We start from the raw sequence: 20,112 nt of genomic DNA on the forward strand, positions 1-20,112 counted from the left end.
GAGGACGCTCGGTAGAGGCTGGGCTCCAGGAGTCAATCGACAGATGCCCAACACCCAGAGGCTGGCGCAGCACAGGAAGCACCTTATTTGCAGAAAGCATTCTCCGTGGCTTCAGGGGCCAACTCGGGAAGCCAGGCAAGTTCAAGCTTCCAGACCTCTCCCTTGAACAGCCCCCTTCTCCCCTCCCTCCTTCTCTCATCCTAAATAAGTGCTCTATTTTAGGTACTGCCTTTTCCACTCTCTCGTTATTTGAAGGAGGCCCCCAATTTTCATGAACTTCAGACCCCACACAACCTGAGGTCACCCCCAGGGCGTGCTGATTTTACAAGTGTGAACACTGGCCAGGCAGAGCACTCTCAGCTGAAAACCACCCAACGTGAGCAAACATTACGCAAGGAGCTGCTGTGACATTAAGCTTTGGGGCTCTGACTTTCTAGGTGAACACTAGATGTTTTCTTCATTCAGATCTCTGCACTGATAGATACGGACCCAAGGTTAAGTGTATAACCAAGGTAGATGGCCCTGCCCTGCCGCAATCAGAGACTGTATCATATTTTGTCTCTTCATTTGTTTGATGAGACAGTAAGGGTGAAAGCCGATGGCTATCTTCTGAGAGTCATTTTGAATGCTGAGGTTTCTCACCCAGAAAATCCAAAGTTTGCTCTTGAAAAATATTTACTTTGTGCTATTTATTCCCTCAATCAGGTGAAAAAAGAGAACTTCGGATTTTAATTGTTAACTCTCTTTGGTCCGGTTAAGCTCTCCTGGGATGCCGGATGTGAAAATGGGCAGAGACCGGTTCCACCAGGTGTAGGTGACCCATGGAGGCATCATGGACTCTGGGGACAGAACAATGTGTCTGCGATTCCTGTCTAAGTGCCATGACATCACAGTCCTGGTGTTTCTACTGGGAATGTCTGAATTCTTATCTCTTAAAACACCACCCTGCTGAATGAGAACAGAACCAAGTCAACATCACTGCCGTCCAGATTCATGACATCGCAAGGCTAGCCTTTATTTTTGAGGTGACCGAAGTTACTGGGCCCGTTTACCTAAAAAGCCAAGTTCTGGAAATGGCAAGTCTCTGCAACAGTCTGTAAGAAATCCTATGGAAAGTGACATAGAGCCTGGGCTGTCCGAGGAAGATTTGAGAGGAGTAGAGAGAGACCTGTGTCTGCCCTCTGCTGATCAGCCAGAGAAAGGAAACTGAGATCTGGGTAAAAGGCTTTGCTGACTCCTTGCCATGTTGCTAACTCGCGGGATCTCTCCAACTCTCAGAGCCCCAGCTTCCTCGCTTACCAAATGAGGGCTCGAAGGACAAGGACAACCAAAGTGACTGGCAAAGTACAAAATACGCATGCAAATAGGAGCGCTGGATCCCCCTGAGAAGGTGTCCTGACTTTTCCACCAGAAAGCATTCGAGCCCCGACCGCCCCCGGCCAGGCCACTGGGAAAAGGAGGAGAGAGGGAGGGGTGCTGTAGGTGAGATGACCTGTGCTTGCCAGCCTCCCGCTGAGCAGACCTACTGGAATCTGCAGGGAGTGAAGAGGAAGGCGGCAGGCTGCCTGAGGACGAGCTGGTGTGTGCGCAGGACTTATTAACCGAATGCTTCTGGGAACTCTCCCCTCTGGGTTGCAGATTATTAACCTGTTTAACCCTGTGGCAGAGATAAACACTGCTGGGGGTAGGCAGCGGGTGTCAGAGTCCTCTGCGTGTGAAAGGTCCCGCTGGCTGCAGCTTTTAGCCACTTCTAATTATAAATAATGTTTAACCAAGTACTGGGCCATCTCCAGAGGGGATCCATCCTGGAAGACTAGTGAAGAAGCACCCTCCTCACACACTCCCCCACAGGGCTGCGTGGAGCAGAACAGCTGGGTTCATCAACAGAGCAACCAATGTGTTGCCTGACACATTTTTGCAGCGTTTATCACATAGGCTTAAACATCTCCAGACAATGCAGCACTGTTGCCACAAGCAGCCTGGAGAAACCCACTGGCTGATAAACCAACAGGTTTACACTCACACTTGTGAATTATCAACTGAAAACCTCCTTGATAAAACTGCCCCGGAAGAGGGAAGCGCCTCAAAGCAGGCCTGGGGCTGCTGTTGAGAGGGGAGAGTCAAGCTCCAAACACGGAGTCTGACTCCGCTCCGTAATTCTCCATGTGGGTTACTCTACTTCCCTAAGCCTCAGTTTCTTTCCCTGTAAAATGGTCATACAGCGGCATAAGTAAGACTTGTTCCAAACACAACATCACCCAGATAAAGCACCTGGCACACAGTGAGTTCCAGCAAATGCGTGGGGAGGGAGGAAAGGAAGCGGTGGGCACATTAATGAGCCTTGGCGGCGGCAAAGAGACAAGTGCATACTCTGCCAGAGAAGTTTAAAACTAACCCCTGTTAGTCTGCTGTCCACAGCCCCCACTACTCATCCCACCCTCCCACTCGCCAACACAAGGCCACCGCATAACTGGTACCTATTTCAAGATCCCAAAGCAATTCATCTAAGGTGAAAATTCCAACATAGTCAATAAAATTGTTTGAAAACTAAGGAATCTATAAGAATAATTGTAACAGAAGAAGAGAAAGACTTTTACTCTGAAAACTGCAAAATATTTAGCATGTAAATAAATGGGAAGACATCCCATGTTTCTAAGTTGGAAGATAATATTGTTAAGATGGCAATGCTCTCCAAACTGATCCGGATTCAACACAATCTCTATCAACATTGCAGCAGGCTCTTCAGAAATTGACAAGCTCATCTGAAAATCCATAGGGAAAGGCAAAGGATTCAAAACAGTCAAATGTCGGAAAAAAGGAACAAAATTGTAGAACTCCCACTTTTCAATTTCAAAACTTACCACAAAGCTATAATAATCCAGACAGTGTGATACTGACATAAGGAAGGACATATGGATGAATGGAACAGACTGAGAATCCAGAAATAAACCCATACATTTATAGTCAGCTTATTTCCAACCGGAGTTGAAAGATAATGGGGAAAGAATGGTCTTTTTATTGACATAGGTTGAGGTAACTGGATAGCCACATGCAAAAGAATAAAGATGTACATCATAACAGCAAACTCCTTATGCTCAGATTATACATAAAAACTAACGAAGAAATGGATCAGAGATCACCTAAAATGTAAGAGCTAAAACTATGAAACTCAGAAATTATGTGGGGGCCGGCACTGTGGTGCAGTGGGTAAAGTCTCCACCTGCAGTGCCGGCATCCCATATGGGCACCAGTTCAAGTCCTGGCTGCTAGACTTCCAATCCAGCTCTCTGCGATGGCCTGGGAAAGCAGCAGAGGATGGCCCAAGTCCTTGGGCCCCTGCACCTGCATGGGAGATCTGCAAGAAGCTCCTGGCTCCTGGCTTCAGTGCAGCACCGGCCATTGTGGCCATTTGGGGAGTGAACCAGTGGATGGAAGGCTTCTCTCTTTCTGTCTCTGCCTCTTTGTAACTGCCTTTCAATTAAATAAATAAATCTTTAAAAAAAAAAAACAGAAATTATTTGCAAATCATATACCCAAGCTATATAAAGAACTCTTACAACCCAACAAATATAAAAAGACAAAAGATGATTTTGACCACAGTCCTCTGCAGTGCAGATATACAAATAAAGTACAAGCACAGGGAAGATGGTGCACGTCAATGTCCATCAGGGAAGCGCGAGTGTCAGCCACAGAGAGGCATCACTTCACACAGAACCGGACGGCGTCCATGAAGGCACCAGTAAGTGCTGGTGAGCAGGCAGAGAAACTGAAACCCCTGTACGTTGCTAGTGGGAATGCCGAAAACAGTTCGGCAGTTATACAAACAGGCGCAATTACATAAATACAGATTTATAGCTAGATAGTGTATGATTCCGCTTACATGAAACGTCCTAAATAGCACATCAGTAGATTAGTGGTTGCAGGGACCTGTAGGGAGAAAGGGAGGGGCCCTGGGGGTGACCGCTGATAAGCATGTGGTCCCTTTGGAAGATGATAAAAATGTAATGATAAAATGGTAATGGTTGTGCAACTCTGTGACTGCACTAATTACACACTTGGAAAGGATGGATTTTATGGCATGTGAATTATATCTCAATAAAACTATCATTCAAAACTGAAACAAAAAAATCAAGAGTTCTAGTGCCCCTACTGACTCCGAAGTGGCCACTTCACATCCTCTTTTTGGCTCCCTTTGGGAGCTGCAGAAAGGCATCCACAGCCCTCCGCTCATTCTGACCGTGTCTCCTCCCCATAGACCTACCTCAGAGCCCTGCCTCGCTCACCTAAATCCCCACCCACTATAGTCCCAGCAGCAGGATGAAAACCACCACCACATAGCCAGTATTTATTGGGAATCATGCAGCAGGTAATGTTGGAACTGCCACCACCATACAGGTGGGAGCCCATCAGAGCTCACTTGGGCAAGAGACCCGCAGCAGCTCAGCACATGCCCCTTACAACAGCATTCAAGGCCTGTCCGGTCAGCTCTCCTCTCCTTCCTGGGCCTCGGTTCCCCGACTCTCATCCTCACTTCACTCCAGCTATCATACTGGTAGAATTGCAGGATAAAAATGTAGGACATCCAGTTAAATTTTAATTTCAGGTAAGCAATGAGCAAAATTTTTAGTGGAAGGATGTCCCAAATAGTGTATAATTCATTGCTTACCTGAAATATAAGAAAAGTACTGGGGCTGGCACTGTGGTGTAGTGGGCAAAGCCGCCACCTGCAGTGCCAGCATCCCATACAGGTGCCAGTTCAAGTCCCGGCTGCTCCACTTCTGATCCAGCTCTCTTCTATGATCTGGGAAAGCAGTGGAAGATGGCCCAAGTCCCTGGCCCCCTGCACCAATGTGGGAGACCCAGAGGAAGCTCCAGGCTCCTGACTTCAGATAGTTGCAACTCCAGCCATTGCAGCCATATGGGGAGTGAACCAGAGGATGGAAGACCGACCTCCCTCCCTCCCTCTCTCTCTCTCTCTCTCTCTGCTTCTCTGTAACTCTGCCTTTCAAATAAACAAATCTTTAAAAAAGAAAAAGAAAAGCTCCTTCCATTGGCACTTCGATGCCCTTCCCCTTGGCATTCACCACCACCTGAGATGTAATCTGTTAGCCAGCCGTCTGCTTTCCTCTCAAGACACTGGAGATTCCTTGAGGGTGGGGCTGCTTTTATTCCCTGCTGTCTGCTGGGTGCTTGAACAGGGTCTGGCATCAAGTAGACAACAAGTTAATATTTACTGAGTACAGAAGTGCTGTGTATGAGTTATCTCAGCTATTCTTCCCAAGAGCCCTCTGAGACAAATACGGCCATCAACTTGTTTCCCAGGTGAGAGATCAGACACACAGTACAGCCAAAGTACACACCCAGAGATGAGGTACAGGAGCCCGAGGCCAAAGCCCACATTGTGACTTACCTCCCTACACCAGCTCAGTGTCCTAGGCCAAGAGGTAATCCAGAGCTAGAGTAGAAGTTTCTGCCTCTCTTCCATTTAGATCATTCTGGGTTAGATGAAGGCAGGAGCCACTTACACAGCTAAGTGTCTATATTGGCATCAAAACAATTTATCCTAGAATTTAATGATTTTGCCTACATAATGACTGCTCAATGCAACCATTTATGTTCCCACTAATAGAGAAGTCTGTGTGGTGTCTATACTCACTTTTATTTCTTCTTGAACATCAGGGTTGCGGAAATTTAAATCTGGTTGCTCTTTCAAAAACTGGTGAAAATAGCACTGGTTTCGCACTTCATCGAAGTGCCAACTGGAGTTTCCATAAACACTTAACTAGCAAACATAGAAAAAAGCACATCAGTTACCTAGAATTATTTAGCACTGCCCACAAAGGAGCTACCATTGTCCTCCCCGGCCCCCTGCGGGCAGAGTGTGCGGATCCTGAGTCCTCCTTCTGGGAGGAGTAACGCCCCACATGTGTGATTGTGATGTATTTGAACAGTAGAAGCTGCCCACAACCATTGGAACAGCAAACCAGTGCTCTCAAATTCAAGGCAAGACCAAGCTCAGAAACAGACATTATTAACATAGTTTTATTCCATCTTCTGTCCAAGCTTTTGACTCCTGTTTATGAAGAAAAACAAATGATGGTGGGGGGGAATTTGGGAGAAAGATACATTCCACTAGTCTTGGAGCTTAAACCCAGATCCACTGAATGTTTCAAGTGTATCCCCCAGAAAAGTTATCAGAATCCTTCACTTAAAAACTACTGGCGGCCGGTGCCGCGGCTCACTAGGCTAATCCTCCGCCTTGCGGCGCCGGCACACCGGGTTCTAGTCCCAGTCGGGGCGCCGGATTCTGTCCCGGTTGCCCCTCTTCCAGGCCAGCTCTCTGCTGAGGCCAGGGAGTGCAGTGGAGGATGGCCCAGGTGCTTGGGCCCTGCACCCCATGGGAGACCAGGAGAAGCACCTGGCTCCTGCCATCGGATCAGCGCGGTGCGCCGGCCGCGGTGGCCATTGGAGGGTGAACCAACGGCAAAGGAAGACCTTTCTCTCTGTCTCTCTCTCTCTCGGTCCACTCTGCCTGTCAAAACAAAACAAAACAAACAAACAAACAAAAAAACCTACTGGCTCTCAGGAATAAACAAATCTAGCAACTTGACGTGCTGCTACCCAGCAGAGCATGCCACTGGGGCTGAAATGTCCTCTTTAGAAATTCTCACTTCCACGGCTCCCAGACATGACTCTCTCAGGCTCCTACTTCTCTGGCTTCTCGCTCTGAGTCTCCTCTGCAGACTCTTACGAGTGAGAGTTACTGGGGCTCTGTCTTTCACACTAAAGGCAACATCTGGAATTTAAAAACTGGGGTGTTCTGCACAAATCTTAGTTGGAAGACCTAGTCATATTGGGACCACATTTCCATGACAACCACTGGTGGAAGCTGAGTAGTAGCCACTGCTTTTCAAGGAAATATATCCTCGCCAGTTCACCACATGGCCCACCGGGGCATACTCCAGGATGTGCAGTAAATATGTGCAGTAAATATAACCAATCGGTATCCAGAATACAAAAAGACTCCAGAAAATAATTTCAAAGGGACAAACAATGTAAAAGAAAATCGAGGAAAGAAATCATAAACAGGTATTTCACAGACACGGAGGTTCCAGTGAGTAAGCACAAATAAATGTTCAACATCATTAGTAATTAGATAATTACTACATTTGTAATTAGATAAATCACCATTGGTAATTAGAGAAATGTAAAATTAAGACTTTAATGAGGTACCACCTTGAGTTCATTTGAATGGCAAAAATCACAGAATCTAGCAATATCAGAAATCAACGAGACTATGCATTTCTATACTGTTGGAGTGGATGGAAATGGGTACAAACACTTTGATAAATGAATTTGACATTATCTGTTACAGATGAGCATAACGTATCCTGAACAGTCATTTCACTCCTAGTTATTTACCTTAATGGGCCCCAAGATAAGCAGAAGAATGAACATGTTCATGTGATGTTGTTAATAACAGTAAAAAACGGAACAGCCCAAATGCCCACAAATGAAAAAGGAAAGTCAATCATGGAACATTTACACAATGAAATATCATACAACAATGAAAATGCATGAACCACAGCTACTGGAAACTACATGAATAAATCTTAAAAACAGTGAGTGGGAAAAAGCCAGTTCCAGAAGACTACATGTAGCATGAAAATGTTCATAAAATTAAAAACAGGGGAAACTAAAACACAATTCCTTAAAATTTATGCAACATACGTGACTTATAGGCAAAACAAAAGCCAAAGACTCGGAAAAATCCAAAATTCAAGGTGGTGACCTCCTCTAAGAGGAAGCACAGGAGGGCCAAGGGAGTGTGCACAGGTGGTACCAACAGTACTGGCAATGCTCCAGCTTTCACCTGGGGCAGGGGCGTGGGTATTGACTGATACCGCTATGTCATTATCTTTCAGATGAGATACACAATTAAACAGTTTTATTCAGGTATAACTTATCTGAAGTCTATAGTCTGACCAGTGTGACACATGCGCACCTGTGAAACCAGCACCACAACCAAGTAGTGAACGTATCTGTCCTGTGGCCCTTCCCTTCCTCTCACCTGTCCCTACATCCATCCTATCACTTAACAACCATGAATCTGCCTCCTGTCACAATGGATTAGTCTGCATGTTCTAGAAAATCACCTAAGTGAGATCATAAAGTACAAATCCTTCTTCTGCCAGACTCCTTTTCCCATGCGTATTTGGAGGTTCACCCATGTTGTTACAGGCACCAAGAGTTCATTCCTTTCTGCAGCTGAGTAGCATTCCATCGTGTGGTTCCACCACCGGGTATTTATCACACATTACATATAGGTTTGTGTGTGTTTACTATTACCTTAGAAAACACAACCCAATGAGTTGATGGAAGGATGGAAAACTAGATGCCAGAAGAGGCAGCTGTTACTGTCTTATAGGCAAGAGATAATGTGAGGTATGGGTGGCAATTTTCAAAAGCAGACTAGCGAGTTGGACAAATTTCACCCAGTCTTTAACCTTTAAATTGCTACTTGTGCAACCTCTGTCTGCCAATCTGCAAAATAGGGATTAAAACCTAACTTGGGGGGCTGGTGCTGTGGTGCAGCAGGTTAAAGCCCTGGGCTGCAGTGCCGGCATCCTACACAGGAGCTGGTTCAAGTCCTAGCTGATCCACTTCCGATCCAGCTCCCTGCTAATGTGCCTGGGAAAACACCAGAGGATGGCCCAAGTCCCTGGGCCCCTGCATCTGTCTGGGAAACCCTGAAGAGGCTCCTGGCTCCTGGCTTCGGATCGGCTCAGCTCCAGCCATTGCAGCCATTTGGGGAGTGAACCGTGGATGGAAGATCTTTCTCTCTCTCTCTCTGAATCTACTTCTCTCTGTGACTCTTTCAAATAAATAAAATAAATCTTAAAAAAAAAAAAAAAAGTAAGACCTAACCTGGGAAGAGCAAAGTGAGGATTAATGAAGTAATAAACAATGCAGTGATTGCTGAGTAAGTATTTGCTATTATTATTATTATTATTAACAAGTGATTAGTTGGAGAAAAAAAAATAAAACCAGTAAAACTGCCAGGACTTGCTGCTGGCCTAGCCTCAGGCTCCCTGCTGGCCCCTTTCACTGAACTTGGAAGACAGGGGACTGGGGGAGAAGATCGTACAGTCAGCCTTGAAATGTGGTCTTTCCAAGTGTCTCTAAATCATCTAAAACGTGATGCCCGGGCCCAGCACGCTTAAATGTTTATGCAGAAGGCCAAGAAGAAAGGACCAGGGACTGGAGTGGGGAGAGAGAGTCCAAAGAAAAGGCTATAGAGAAAGCAAACCAGAACTGGTGGAAGATCGGGCCGGGTCAGAGGTGAGGTGCCAGAGAAATACAGGATGCCTAGTTAAATCTGAATGTCAGACACATAATGCATAATTTCTTAGAAGTATGATCTATGAGAGATTTTATATTAAAAAGTGTGTACCATGTAGCTGGCATTCATTTAACTGGGTATCCTGAATTTTTGTTTGCTAAGCCCAGTTACCCCAGCAGGAAGGACAAGGCCTCTGTTGTATAACATGCATGTAGGAAGAGGGAAGGAAAGGGAGCAGGCAGATTGACGGCTTCTGTTCTCTGTAGAGTGCAGTTTGCTGCTGAGTGTGGAAGGAGGGGAGGAGGAGGCAGGTACAGTGTTCAAAGAAATGGAGGGAGGGTGAGTTGTTCAGTGGGACTTAGTAACATTGTTAAGACTGAGTGAGTCACTTCTGGTGGGAACAATGAATGTGTGGCCTGTCCAGAGGTTCAGATACCAAGGTTTGATCAAAAAGAATGTAGATAATTGAGTTCATTTATGGTTCAGTGTTTGTTTGTTTTTGTTTGTTTGTTTTTTGGTTTTTTTTGACAGGCAGAGTGGACAGTGAGAGAGAGACAGAGAGACAGAGAGAAAGGTCTTCCTTTTTCCGTTGGTTCACCCCACAATGGCCACAGCAGCCGGGGCACTGCACTGATCCGAAGCCAGGAGTCAGGTGCTTCTCCTGGTCTCCCATGGGGTGCAGGGCCCAAGAACCTCGGCCATCCTCCACTACCTTCCCGGGCCACAGCAGAGAGCTGGACTGGAAGAGGAGCAACCAGGAGAGAATCTGGCGCCCCAACGAGGACTAGAACCTGGGGTGCCGGTGCCGCAGGTGGAGGATTAGCCTAGTGAGCCACGGCACTGGCCGGTTCAGGTTTTGATGGGATTGTCAGCAAGGCAGAGGGTTCAGAATAGTAGCAAAACATGGGACAGAGAACCAAACGTGGGCAGGACAGAAGTGAGGGAAGAAGAGGCCAGCAGACCACATAGGTGTTTTTTTTGTTGTTTGTTTGTTTTTTAATTTCTTTGAAAGGCAGAATTACAGAGAGGTAGGGGGTAGGGGCAGTTTCCATCTGCTGGTTCACTCTCCATATGGCTGTGGGGCCGGAGCTGGGCCAATCTGAAGTCAGGAGCCAGGAGCTTCCTCCAGGTCTCCCATGTGGGTGCAGGGGCCCAAGAATTGGGCCATCTTCTACTGCTTTCCCAGGCCATAGCAGAGAGCTAGATTGGAAGTGGAGCAACCAGGACTTGAACCAGAGCCCATAGTGGGTGCCGGTACTGCAGGCAGCAGCTTTACCTGCTATGCCACAGTGCGAGCCCTGAGCACATAGGTTTTAATTTGTCATACAATGAAATCTGAAACCTAGATGTCATTTGGGAAACTTTTTCTGTTTCCTTGGGAAATATTTTTCCCTTCCCAGAAACCACAACCATTCATGATTTTCCGTAAAAGGGCTTTTTACAAATAACCAGTTTCAGCACTGCCGATCTCTCTACTTTCGCTCTGTAAATGAGGCAGGTTGGTACTTACCCAGTTGTTGGGTGGAGTGGTTATGCCATTTTCATGGGCACAGTCATGCCAGATATAATAATCAGTATACTTCCCTGTCCGTGTCCGACTCAATTGAAACCAAGCGTGTTTATCACTGGTGTGATTTGGTATGAAATCAATGATTAGTTTTAAACCTAATAAATAAAAAACATTGCAAATGACAGGAAAAGATGTTAGAATAACACAAGCAGTCAACGGGGAAATGCTTTAAGTATGCACTGGGAGTAGGAACTCTTTTCAATCTTTCACCTCGAACCCACCCATCTTCCATGTGGTTTACCTTTATCATGGATGGCTGCCAGCAGGTTCTCAAAATCTTCCATTGTTCCAAAAATAGGATCAATTTCTCGGAAATCTTCAACACCATATCTAAAATCTCTGAGGGATGATTTATAAAATGAAGTAATCCAAATGGTTTTTATATTTAAAGTTGTGATATAGTCCAGTTTATCTTGAATACCTGAAGAAAAATTCGAGGCTATAAATACATCCTACTTCATTTGCTTTTTTTAGTTGAGGGGTTGAAAACAAAGATCAGTGTTGTGGCACAGCAGGGGAAGCCACTGCTTGCCATGCCAGCATCCTGTAGCAGAGTGCCAGCTGGAGTCCCAGCTACTTGCTTCTGATCCAGCTCCATGGATCACACCTGGGAAAGCAGAAGATGGCCCAAGTGCTTGGGCCCCTGCCACCCATGCAGGAGACCAGGAAAGAGCTCCTGGCTCCTGGCTTTCACCTGACCCAACCCTGGCTATTAAGCCCTTTTGGGGAATGAGCCAGCAGATGAAACATATTCTCCCTCTTGGTATACGTGTGTGTGTGTGTATGTCTCTCTCTGTGTCTCTGTCACTCTTTCTAATAAATAATCTTTTTAAAAATCAAAATGTTTGTATAAAAGGCATATATACTTTGGATTTTATTGAACTTGAGTAAAATGCAAATAGCAAGGTCTAGTTCTACAAATGACATCAAGTAAGTTTTCTAGCAACAACCTTTGCCCTTCAACACAGTCATATGTTAAAAACATCTGCAGGGGGGTTGGCACTGTGGCATCCGGTTAACACCCCGCTGGAAGCACCGTCATCCCATATGGGTACCAGTTCAAGACCCGGCTGCTCCACTCTGATCCAGCTTTCTGCTATGGCCTGGGAAAGCAGTAGAAGATGGCCCAAGTCCTTGGACCCCTGCACCCACATGGGAGACCCTGAAGAAGCTCCTGGCTTTGGATTGGCTTAGCTCTAACCACTGCAGCCAATTGGGGAGTGAACCAGTGGATGGAAGATCTCTCTCTCTCTCTCTCTCTGCCTCTCCTCTCTCTGTGTAACTCTGACTTTCAAATAAATAAATAAATCTTTAAAAAAAAACCATCTGCAGCGATGGGTGTTTGGCCTAGCAGTTAAGACACTGGCTGAAATGCACACCTATCATGTCACAGTGCCTGGATCCAAGTCCCAGCTATGCTAATTCCAGCTTCCTGCTAATAGGCACATGGGAGGCAGCAGCTCAGTAGCTGAGTTCCTACCACTCATGTGGAAGACTTGAACTGTGTTCCCAGCTCCTAGCTTTGGCCTGGCCTACAGCTCTGGTTGGTGCAGGCATTTGGGGAATGAATCAGCAGATGGGAGCTCTCTCTGTTTATCTGTCTCTATCAAACAAATAGTTTTTTAAATTTATGGCTTTTTCATATTTTACATTGAAAACCAGGACCACATTATTATTAATGTATTCTATACATGGTTTTCGAGCACTTGATCTAGATCAGCTGTTAGGCTAAGTGCCAAAAATGAAAGACTTGCCCATGGCCCCTGAATGCTCACACGGTCTAAGCTGCGGGCTAACATCCTAGGGGCTACGAGACTGCCGCATGTGGTGAATGAGCACTTGCCATATGGCCAGTCTGTAAGGGTAAGACACACATCAGGCTCTGAGACCTAATACAGAAAGAAAGAACATAAACTATCTCATTTACATTTTGATATTGATTACATGTTAATACTATACCTGGAATATGTTGGATTAAAATACATTATTAAAATTAATTTCAGTTATGTACTTTTTGTTTTTAAAAATGTGGCTATTAGAAAGCTTACAATTCCATATGTGGCTCACATCACGTTTCCTTTGGACGAAGCTGGTCCAGGACGAGTGAATGGACAGGAGCGGGATGCTGACCAGACAAGGTTAACACTTTTGGAAGAGCTGCAAAAAGCCCTTTAAGGATGCCAAGAAGTTAGCCTCTGACCACCTGGAGCAGAGGGAGCTGAGAGCTGAGACAGAAAAAGTCACAGGAGGGTGTGGGCCAAGAGGGCCAAAGTGAAGGGTTTGCAGGCAAAGCAAAGGAAAGGAGTAGCCAGGCAGACAGGGCTTGTCTAAAAAAGGCGAAGAAATGCTGCTGGGAGTACAGCGAGGACACAGACGGTAAGTTTGTAGCAACACTTTCTCCCATTCCCAGACTGTCTGTAAACTAGCTGAATGTGGATCTTTTTTTCTTTTGCTGTCACACAGAGCAAGCCAGGAATTTGTACAGAAGAGAATTTGAGGCTCGCCTGACAGATTATGGAAGTCAAACTCTTTGTACTTGGGACCTTGTAGGATAATTAGCAAATACTGTGTGTTTTGCGTCCAGGTCAGAGCCCTAAATGCAGATTCAGAGACTTGCGTCTGCTATTCAAGCTCCAGGGACTTGCTGTGCATCCCAGCACGGCTTCCTGGGCCGCGGCCACTGAGAGCTAAGCACAAGTCCCCTGACACCTGGGATCCGGGCTGTTGTTTTTTCTCCCATGTTATTTGCACTTTACTCACTAAGAAACTCGTGGCCAGACTGCCTACAACAGCCTATTTTTACCTTCTTGGTGGTGCCCAGGAGGTTATGGAGCACCAACAGGCAAAAAAAAAAAGGTTGTGACGGAAGCCAGAACAGCGATGCACTGGATTTTAAGAACAGGCACAGAAGATGATAAAACAGCTGCCGCAGACCAGAGTAAACAGGGGTCCTGGCCCCACAATCTGGGGGCGGGGGATATAACCAAAAACAAACTGAAGCTGCCCTCATTTTCATAATAGCAACAAAATCCCCCTGAATCCTCAAAGACAGTTACCTGCTGATTACAGGAAGCAGCCAGCCCCTCAAGGACAAGTTAACAGGAGGGACACACAGACGAGGTGAAGAGAAACAGCCATCTTTGCTGGAATGTGGGGTCTCTCCTGATCTCCTGATCAGGAAGGCAGGGCCAAGCAGTGGGGAGTGTATCTCTGGATTTACAGATTTCGGCTTTATTCAGTCAAAGCCTCACTTTGCTAAGCACTGTCTGTGTCAAGGCAGCAGATGCTGGGGACCCCCGGCAGGGGGGAGGGAAACCACTGGGATGAGACAAGGCAGTTTCAGAGAGCACCATAAACACAGGCCAGCACACGGCAAGAATGCAGGGAGGAGAGTCCACGCTCTGACTGGGGAGATAAGAGACTAGTGAAGGCCATGTCTGAGCTGCACCCGACCCACAGTCAGACTATGCCCCAGTGAGTGAGGTGGAAACAACAGGAATGTGAAAGAGAATCAAGTCTGCTCCTAGTTCTGCAGGGAATTGGGAGGTTCCAAGAGTTCTCGCTTAACACTGTAAAGAGAGGCCAAGCCCATTCCTACTTCCACACCTAGACCATCTTGTTTCATTTTCTTCAATTATCAATGTAAAAAATCAGCTTGTTTATGTATTTGTTTCTTATTGTGGTCCATTATTAGGATGCTGCAGCAATCAATGTGCCCAGGACAGGCCCAGCTTTTGCCTACTGTCTGGCTATTTTACTCTTTTAAAAAAAAAAAAAAAAAAAAAAAGGCAGGGGCTGGTGCTGTGGTGTAGTGGGCTAAGCTTCTGCCTGCAGGGCAGGCATCCCGTATGGCCACCAGTTCTAGTCCCGGCTGCTCCTCTTCTGATCCAGCTCTCCGCTATGGCCTGGGAAAATGGTAGAAGGTGGCCCAAGTGCTTGGGCCCCTGCACCTGCGTGGGAGACCCGGAAGAAGCTGCAGGCTCCTGGGTCTGCTCTGGCTCATTATCAGCTCAGCTCTGGCCATTGTAACCACTTGGAGAGAGAATCAGCAGATGGAAGACCTTTCTCTCTGTCTGTCTCTCTCTGTAGCTCTACCTCTCAAATAAATAAATAAAATCTTTACAAAAAGAAAAAAGTAAGTCTCGCCAGAGCCGGGTGGGAAGGTGGGAGGAAGGCAGGCACGTACTCCTGCCCAGTCCTGGACTTTGTGAGCGTATGGGAAATGAACGAGAAGACTGGAGTTCTCTTTTTTTTTTTTTTTTAATTTTTAAGTATTCTTCTTTGAGCAATAAATTATAAAGATGGTCTACATATAACACCTAAGGAAATTATTAGCTTAACTTTTAAAAATATATTTTCACTTCTATTTTCCTACTAATACAGATATTAAGCATTCTTTAAAAAAAAAAAAAAAAAGATGTATTGGGGCTGGTGCTAGACACAGCGAGTTAAAACCCTGACCTACAGCACTGGCATCCCATATGGGTGCTGGTTCAAGTCCAGGCTGCAGAGTTAGAGTGGGAGAGGGAGAAAGAGACTGATCTTCCATTTGTTGGATCACTCTCCAAACAGCCACAACAACAAAGGCTTTGGCAAGCTGAAGCCAGCTTCTTCAAGGTCTCCCATGTGGGTGCCCAAGCACGTGGGCCATCTACTGCTGCTTTCCCTGGTGCATTCATTAACAGGGATCCAGATTGGAAGTGGACTCAGGACACAAACCAGCGCCCATGTGGGATGCCAGTGTTGCAGGTGGCAGCTTAACCCACTGTGCCACCATGCAGCCCCTTGTTTTAAACATTCTGAACTCATGTAGAGACCAATGCCCTGCTATGCCTTTTTTCTTCCCTTCATTTCTCGGGTTTTCTACTTTAAGACAGTCTACACCCTTTTAAAGACACTACTTGATTTTTTTCTACAATATTATTTACTCTTTACTCGTTAAGCAGCTCTTGGCCAGATAGCCAAACAAGCCACATCCTACACTACGACTGAGGAGTCCACAGTCGTCACTCTGATATTCAATCACAAAGCACACACGTGCAGGAGAGAGACGACAGGAACAAACCCGCTCTGCGTGAGAAGTCACAGCCGATGACCAAACAAGCGAATGGACGTGGTGGGCAATAAATTCAACAACTCCTCTGGCTCAGAGTCCTTCAGCAAATAGCTTTTCATCAAGTAAGAGAACTGTTGGATGCTGCTGAGTTGATGTTTATTTTAATACCATCAGCAAGGAGGAACTTGGCTGATCAGTCAGATTGGAATGTGCTTACCGCACAACCCAGGCACAGTCTGTTTTCAAGGAATGAGAAAACCATAAATCAACCTTCTCCCAGCTGCCTCCCTGAGCTATGTCCCACACCCACCTTTCAGGTCTCCATTCCCGTCCTTGTCGCTGTCCTTGAATGACCTCGGGTAGATCTGATACATGGGCCCTGCCTGCCACCAATCAAGGCACTTTGGAGAGATGGCGATGATGGCTATGGTGGCCCCAATGAGCACGAGCACAGAAACCACGACGAGCCAGAAGAGGATCTCCCGGGGCACGCGGTAGCGGGCCTGGCCCGAGAACTGGAACAGCACCTCCTTGGGCATCCCTGCGTAGGGCTGGATGTTCTTGGCGTTGGGCTCCTCTGGCCCAAGGATGTGCTCCGAGCTGCCTGGATCCAGGTCCAGCTCTGGGATGTCTTCATTTTGCACAAAGCCATTGTTTGTCTGGCATCCTTTCATATTCATCTTGATGGAGTCTCTCTTGCTTCCTTCCTCAGCCATGTCTCATCTGCTAGAGCCTCCTGTCTTCCTACAGTGAGGAAGGACAAGTGGCTTGCTGAGTGCTTTGTCCTGTTAATGAGCACTACAGGGGTTTATAAATAAACCTGGCTGGACAAAGTCCAGCCAATAAAGAAAGGGTAAAGGTAAAGCAGGTTTGTGCTTGTCAGGCTGACAGTTACCACCACCCACAGGGTTAGTCCCAGAGTAAGGCCAAGGCACAGAGGAGGAAGGGTTCCATTGCAATTTAAGGTGGTACTCAGATGAGTACACCTACGTCCACACTAGTCAAAAGATGAAAACAGGGGCCTGCACTATGGCATAGTAGGTTAAGCTGCCATCTGCAATGCCAGCATCCCATATGGGCACAGGTTCAAATCCTGTCTGCTTCACTTCCTATCAAGCTCCCTGCTAATGTGCCTTGGAAAGCAGTAGAATATGGCCCAAGTGCTTGGGCCCCTGCACCCATGTGGAAGACCTGGATGAAGCTCCTGGCTCCTGACTTTGGCCTGGCCCATCCCTGGCTATTGCTGCCATTTGGGAAGTGAAGCAGCAGGTAGAAGATCTCAATCTCTTCTCTCTCTCTAACACTTTCAAATAAATAAATAAATCTTTAAAAAAAAAAAAGGTAAAAATAAGGTGAAAACAATCCAAATGTCCAACATGAATTGGTGGACAAATAAAATATGGAGTATACAAACAGTGAAATAATATTTGGCCTTAAAAAGGAATGAAATTCTTGGGACCAGTGCTGTGGCATAGCGGGTAAAGCCACCGCCTGCAGGGCCAGCATCCCATATGGGCGCCAGTTCGAGGCCCACCTGCTCTACTTTCGATCCAGATCTCTGGTAAGGCCTGGGAAAGCAGAAGATAGTCCAAGTCCTTGAGCCCCTGCACCCACATGGGAGACCTGGAAGAGGCTGCTGACTCCTGGCTTCAGATTGGCACAGCTCCAGCTGCTGTGGCCATCTGGGGGAAGACTTCTCCCTCTCTGCCTCTTTGTAACTCTGCCTTTCAAATAAATAAATCAATCTTAAATAAATACAAAGAATGAAATTCTCTAAAAAAAAAAAAAAAAAAGATTGATTTATTTATTTGAAAGGCAGAGTAAAAGAGAAGGAGAGAGAGCGAGAGCGAGAGAGACCTTTCATCCACATTTTTCACTCCCCAAATGACTGCCAATAGCCAGGCCTGGGCCAAGCCAAAACCAGGAGCCAGGAGCTCCTTCCCAGTCTCATGCCTCAAGAACTTGGGCCATCTTCTGCTGCCTTCAAAAAGTGGCATTAGCAGGGAGCCAGACTGGAAGCAGTTGTAATTAGGACTCAAAACAGTATTGTTTGTCGTTCTGGTGGCTTAACCTGCTGAACCACAACACTGGCCCAAGAATGAAATTCTGATGCCACAACATAGATAATCCTTGAGGATGTGATGCTAAGGGAAATAAACCACCAAAATGACAAACATTGCATGATTCCACTTAAAAAAGTACCAAGAATGGTCAAATTCATGGAGACAAACAGTAGAAAGGTAGAGACCTGAGTTGAGGGAAAGGGATAGCAAGGAGTTACTGAGGCCTAGCTCCTCTGCTTCTGATCCAGCTCCCTACTATTGCACCTGAGAAGCAGAGGACGATGGCTATAATGTTTGGTTCTGGCCACCCACTCGGGAGACCTGGATGCAGTTCCTGGTTCCTGGCTTTTTCCTGGCCTGTGTAGATGGGTACAGAATTTCAGTTTGAGATGATGAAAGAATTCTGGAGATGGATAGGAAGCAATGGTTGCACAACACTGTAAATGTACATAATGCCACTGAACTGTAAACTCAAAAATGGCATAGCTGGTTAAGCTGCTGCCTGGGATACCAGCATCCCATCTGGGCGCCAATTTGAGTCCCAGCCACTCTATTTTCTGATACAGCTCCCTGCTGATGGCCGGGGAAAGCAGCAGAGGATGGTCCAAGTGCTTCGGTGCCTATACCCATGTGGGAGACCCAGATGAAGCTCTTGGCTTCGTCTAGCCCAGCCCTGGCCTTTCCGGCCATTTGGGGAATAACTAGTGGATGGAGGATCCCACCTTCTATCTTTGAAATAAGTACAATATATCCTTTTTTTAAAAAAAAAAAAAAAAGGTAATAGTGCTGGGGGCTGGATGTTTGGCCCAGGAGTAAAGAAGCCATGTGGGATCCCTGCACCCCATATCGGAGTGCCTAGGTTCTAGTTCCAGTTTCTTGCTAATGTTTATCATAAGAGGCAACAGGTGATGGCTCATATATTTGGATCCCTGACACCCACCTGGGAGACCAGGACTGAATTCCAGGCTCCTGGCTTCGGTGTGGCCCAGTCCCAGCTGTTGTAGGCATTTGGAGCGTGAACCAGAGGATGGGAGCTCTCTGCCTCTGTCTCTATTGTCTCTGCTTTCAAAAATAAAAATTGTTTTAAAAAGATAGCAGTGCTGAGAAGGACCAATATAAATTACATCCTTCTGGAAAGTAATTTGGCAACGTGTATCATAAGTGTTAACATGTTTCATGGTAATATAGTGAGGTTAGCCCTACCATATTTTAAAACAAAAACTCTCAAAAAGAGTTGATACTAAAGATGATAGGTCAAAACGACCAATTAAATATAATGAAGTAACAAAAATAGACTCCAATATAAGGGAATATATGAGGGTTTAAAACATGGAAAAACAACATTTCAAATCAGAGAGAAAGATTTAGTTGACAGACAAAACTATACAGCTTACCTCATTCCTTATACCAAAATAAGTTCTATTTAAGTCAGAGTTAAAAGTATAAAATAAAACTAAAAATAACAGAAGTTTGTATACTTTGAAAAGACAATTGTGAGCAAAAGAAAAAATACCAAAAAGATGCAAAAAAAAGAAACAATCATCCTGGAAAGTTTTCCTAAATATAACAAAAAATATAAAACCCAGACCTCATGAAGGAAAAGATCAATAAATTTTAGTCCAAAAACTAACAAACAGATATACTGACAAAGATAAAAGGCAAATAAACAAATTAAAGGGAAATTTTTATAACATATATGACAAGGTAATTTATTTTTAAAAAATTTCTTTTTTTAAAAAAATATTTATTATTTATTTGAAAGGCAGATACAGAGACAGAGGGTGAGAGAGAGCAGGTTAAGCCTCCACCTACAAAACAATTACTCCATATGGGCATCAATTCGATTCTTGGCAGATTCACTTTGGATCCAGGTCCCTGCTAATGTGCCTGGGAAACCAGCATAAGATGGCCTGAGTGTTTGGGCCCCTGCATCCACATGGGAGACTGAAAAAAGCTCCTGGCTCCTGGCTTTAGTCTGGCCCAGTCCTAGCCATTGTGGTCATTTGGGGGAGTGAACCAGCATATGGAAGATATTTTTCTTTCTCTCTCTGTAAATATGCCTTTCAAATAAATAAATTAA

At 45.7% G+C, this 20,112-nt stretch overlaps 1 protein-coding gene across 1 annotated transcript in view; it reads right to left on the minus strand.

Moving 5' to 3' along the window:
- Positions 1-16,714, minus strand: part of SLC3A1 (solute carrier family 3 member 1) — a 42,351-nt gene extending 25,637 nt beyond the window's left edge. The window contains 4 exon segments of the mRNA NM_001082242.1: positions 5,657-5,782; positions 10,854-11,008; positions 11,155-11,334; positions 16,280-16,714. Of these exon segments, the coding sequence (NP_001075711.1) occupies positions 5,657-5,782; positions 10,854-11,008; positions 11,155-11,334; positions 16,280-16,685 (867 nt within the window). The 5' untranslated portion in view covers positions 16,686-16,714.
- Between the last annotated feature and the right edge of the window lie 3,398 nt (positions 16,715-20,112).

This window comes from Oryctolagus cuniculus, chromosome 2 (genome assembly GCF_051225735.1).
Source record: "Oryctolagus cuniculus isolate XC-2025 breed Fujian yellow rabbit chromosome 2, ASM5122573v1, whole genome shotgun sequence".
NCBI classification, from domain to species: Eukaryota; Metazoa; Chordata; class Mammalia; order Lagomorpha; family Leporidae; genus Oryctolagus; species Oryctolagus cuniculus.